The sequence below is a fragment of the Diaphorina citri genome, unplaced genomic scaffold (genome assembly GCF_000475195.1).
Source record: "Diaphorina citri unplaced genomic scaffold, Diaci psyllid genome assembly version 1.1 scaffold103629, whole genome shotgun sequence".
NCBI lineage: Eukaryota > Metazoa > Arthropoda > Insecta > Hemiptera > Psyllidae > Diaphorina > Diaphorina citri.
The window spans coordinates 7,055-10,166 of NW_007480581.1; the positions used below are offsets into that span (position 1 = coordinate 7,055).

The following is a 3,112-nucleotide window of genomic DNA, read 5'->3' on the forward strand; positions in this document are numbered from 1 at the left end:
ATGTCATATTCAAACAGTAAGTTTTACAATGTCCTTCTATAATAAAGTTCAATTTTTTAGCATATTGCAGCTTTCAAACAGTGAACTTTGATAATACTTGCGAGAGAGGAAAAATATGTATCAATAGGATTAGTCATACTTCACTGAACTTGTACACTTTCTAAACACATCTTTAGAAAAACATTTACCTACTTATACTATTGTAGATCATTATGGACAAATTTTTCAGTCCCCCATAAAACAGTTTGTCAACAAATTGGATTTGTAACATCGTCGACTGAGATTCAAATCCTCACAGAAAAATATAATAGGCAACATTTGATTTGGCCAAATGAAGCATCTTTCTTACATCATGTTGGTGAATAATTGCTTGATCAGATAATACACAAGACATTAAAATCTAATGATTAGATCATGTACTTATTTTTGTGTAAGCCATCATTTTTAATAATGCTCATTATCTCATTAATGAGTCATTCAATGTGCTTGATTTCTATATAGCCAGTAGCCCTCTATTAATTACTGATATTAATTTTCTTTCAGAGTACATTTTTGCCACCTTGCCAAGAACCCAAAGAGGACAACCAATAGTCCTTGGAGGAGATCCTAAAGGAAAGAACTTTCTTTACACGAATGGAAACAGTGTGATTATTAGAAATATAGAGGTGAGGAAACTGCTTAGTAGGTAATTTTCTATTTCCTAAAAATAATAATTTAAAAGAACTTACTTAGGTATATGTAAGTTGGTAGAAGTTGGAAGGATTTAGCTTAACGTGTAGGTCTCAAAGCAAGCAAAGAGTACCAAAGGCATTTTTTACCACCTAAACTACAGAGCTCCATTGTGTTCAAATTTTTAATGAAGGACAAAATTCCATGCTCTAGCTCTGCCCTTGACCACTTTGCCACCAAAGTAGTACTACCCTCTTCCATTTACCTTTTCACACTATTAAAAAAAAAAATAATAATAATAAAATAAAAAAATAATCAAAATCTCAACTCTCCTCTTCCCAACTGATTTCTGAAATTTGTTTTAAAATTCACAGAACCCTGCTATCTCTGACATCTACACGGAACATTCTTGTGCTGTCAATGTTGCCAAGTATTCTCCCAGTGGCTTTTACATTGCCTCTGGGGACATTTCAGGGAAAGTTAGAATTTGGGACACAGTCAACAAGGAGCATATTTTGAAGAATGAATTCCATCCTATTGGAGGACCCATCAAAGACATCGCCTGGTCACCCGATAATCAACGCATGGTAGTTGTTGGTGAAGGAAGAGAAAGGTTTGTTAGAATTCTACCTAAATCAAGGGGATTTTACTTCTAAGCAATTTCCTCAAGATGATCATAATACAATTGGGAAACTTTAAACAGGGAGGATACCAGCCTGAAATTTCTCTTGCTAAAGAAATAACAAAGGTTGAGTGCAAAGGGCATCCAAGGAAGAAGACTGTCGTGTGAAATATGTAAATTTATTATTATGTAATTTATATCATGTAATATATGTAATTTATTATTTAGAATATTTGGGCTCTTATGAGAGTACAACAACAAGTACTTACACTTGAGCCTTTTGACAGCAATAAAGTGAATGGTTAAATCTATGAGAGGGGAAAAAAATGTTCCCTCTTGTTGGTGTATTAATTAATTCTGGGAGGGAAAAAATCAACTAATAGGTTATTTATTTGTTTCAACCTTAATTTCAGATTTGGACATGTGTTTATGTCAGAAACTGGCACATCAGTGGGAGAAATCTCAGGCCAGTCCAAACCCATCAACTCGTGTGATTTCAAACCATCTCGTCCATTCAGAATCATCACTGGTAGTGAAGACAACACCATTGCTGTTTTTGAAGGACCCCCATTCAAATTCAAAATGACCAAGCAGGTAAGTAAGTACCTACATACCTGTAGATACTCGGGTTCACTTATCTATTTAGTACCTACACTGTATGACTTCTAACCTTTTTATTTGTTAAAAAAATATTTAAAATCAATGTCAATTATCTTAGCTAGTTTGGAAGGCATGAAACGTGCCTTGTAAGCGCTAGGGTAGGTTTGGTTACTACCCGAGGCAAACTTTACCCTAAACAGCTCAGGTTTGTTCTCAAAGTGGCTGGCTTTCTCCTATCCTGTACTCCTTCTCCCGTCAATTTCAAGATAACTTCCTTTGTTACAGTTCCTTCTATGAAACCTCTTAATCACCTTTTATTTAAGTTTCTTTCTTGACCAAATTTCCAGGAGCATTCCAGATTTGTCCAAGCTGTGCGATATTCTCCGAGTGGTAGTCACTTTGCTTCGGCTGGTTTTGATGGCAAGGTGTTCCTGTATGATGGTGCCTCTGCTGATTTGGTGTCAGAACTTGGAAATCCTGCTCATAAAGGAGGCGTTTATGCCGTAAGTAGATTGTTTAGACTGTGAGTAAAAGGATTTTTCAATCCCATGCTGGTAGTATAAACGAGGTATATATTCTATTCTAAGCACAACAAGGTTTTTATCAGAGAGATTGAATGAAAGGTCATTCTACTTAATGAAAGGTCTTTGCAATTTTTCCTCTGTACTCGAAAAAACGTCGAGTTCGTCAATTTTCACTGCACGGGGAGTGGGAATTTCATCCCTTTGAGGTTACAATTTATGAATTTACTATCCTTTAAGTCCACATTATATTTTGTGTTTCATTACTTAGTAAAAAATCCTAATTGGTAAATTGAATCTAGACAACACTTCGTGAAATGAAAGAGACCTCTCACATTCGGACACCAATTTGAACTTCCAGGTTGCCTGGAAACCAGACGGTACCCAGCTGCTCACCGCCTCTGGAGACAAAACCTGCAAACTGTGGGACATCGAGACCAAGTCTGCAGTGAGCGAATTCCTCATGGGAAATCAAGTCGAAGATCAACAAGTCTCGTGTCTCTGGCAAGGCGACTACTTGCTTACCGTGTCTCTGAGTGGCTTCATTTCCTATCTGGATGTAAACAACCCGAGTACGCCAATCCGAGTGATCAAGGGTCACAATAAACCAATCACAGCGCTCGCTTTGAGCCCTGATAGAGGAACTGTGTTCACGGGATCTCACGATGGATTTATTACGAGATGGAACGCCAAAACAGGT

At 36.9% G+C, this 3,112-nt stretch overlaps 1 protein-coding gene across 1 annotated transcript; it reads left to right on the forward strand.

Annotated features, from left to right (window-relative positions):
- On the forward strand, window positions 1-3,008 carry LOC103524102 (actin-interacting protein 1-like; the record flags this gene model as incomplete). Its single annotated transcript, XM_026833245.1, has 6 exons — window positions 1-16; window positions 544-665; window positions 1,044-1,282; window positions 1,705-1,881; window positions 2,250-2,394; window positions 2,774-3,008. Coding segments are annotated over exons 1-6 (934 nt in total), but the record flags the coding sequence as incomplete, so codon positions are not given.
- Between the last annotated feature and the right edge of the window lie 104 nt (window positions 3,009-3,112).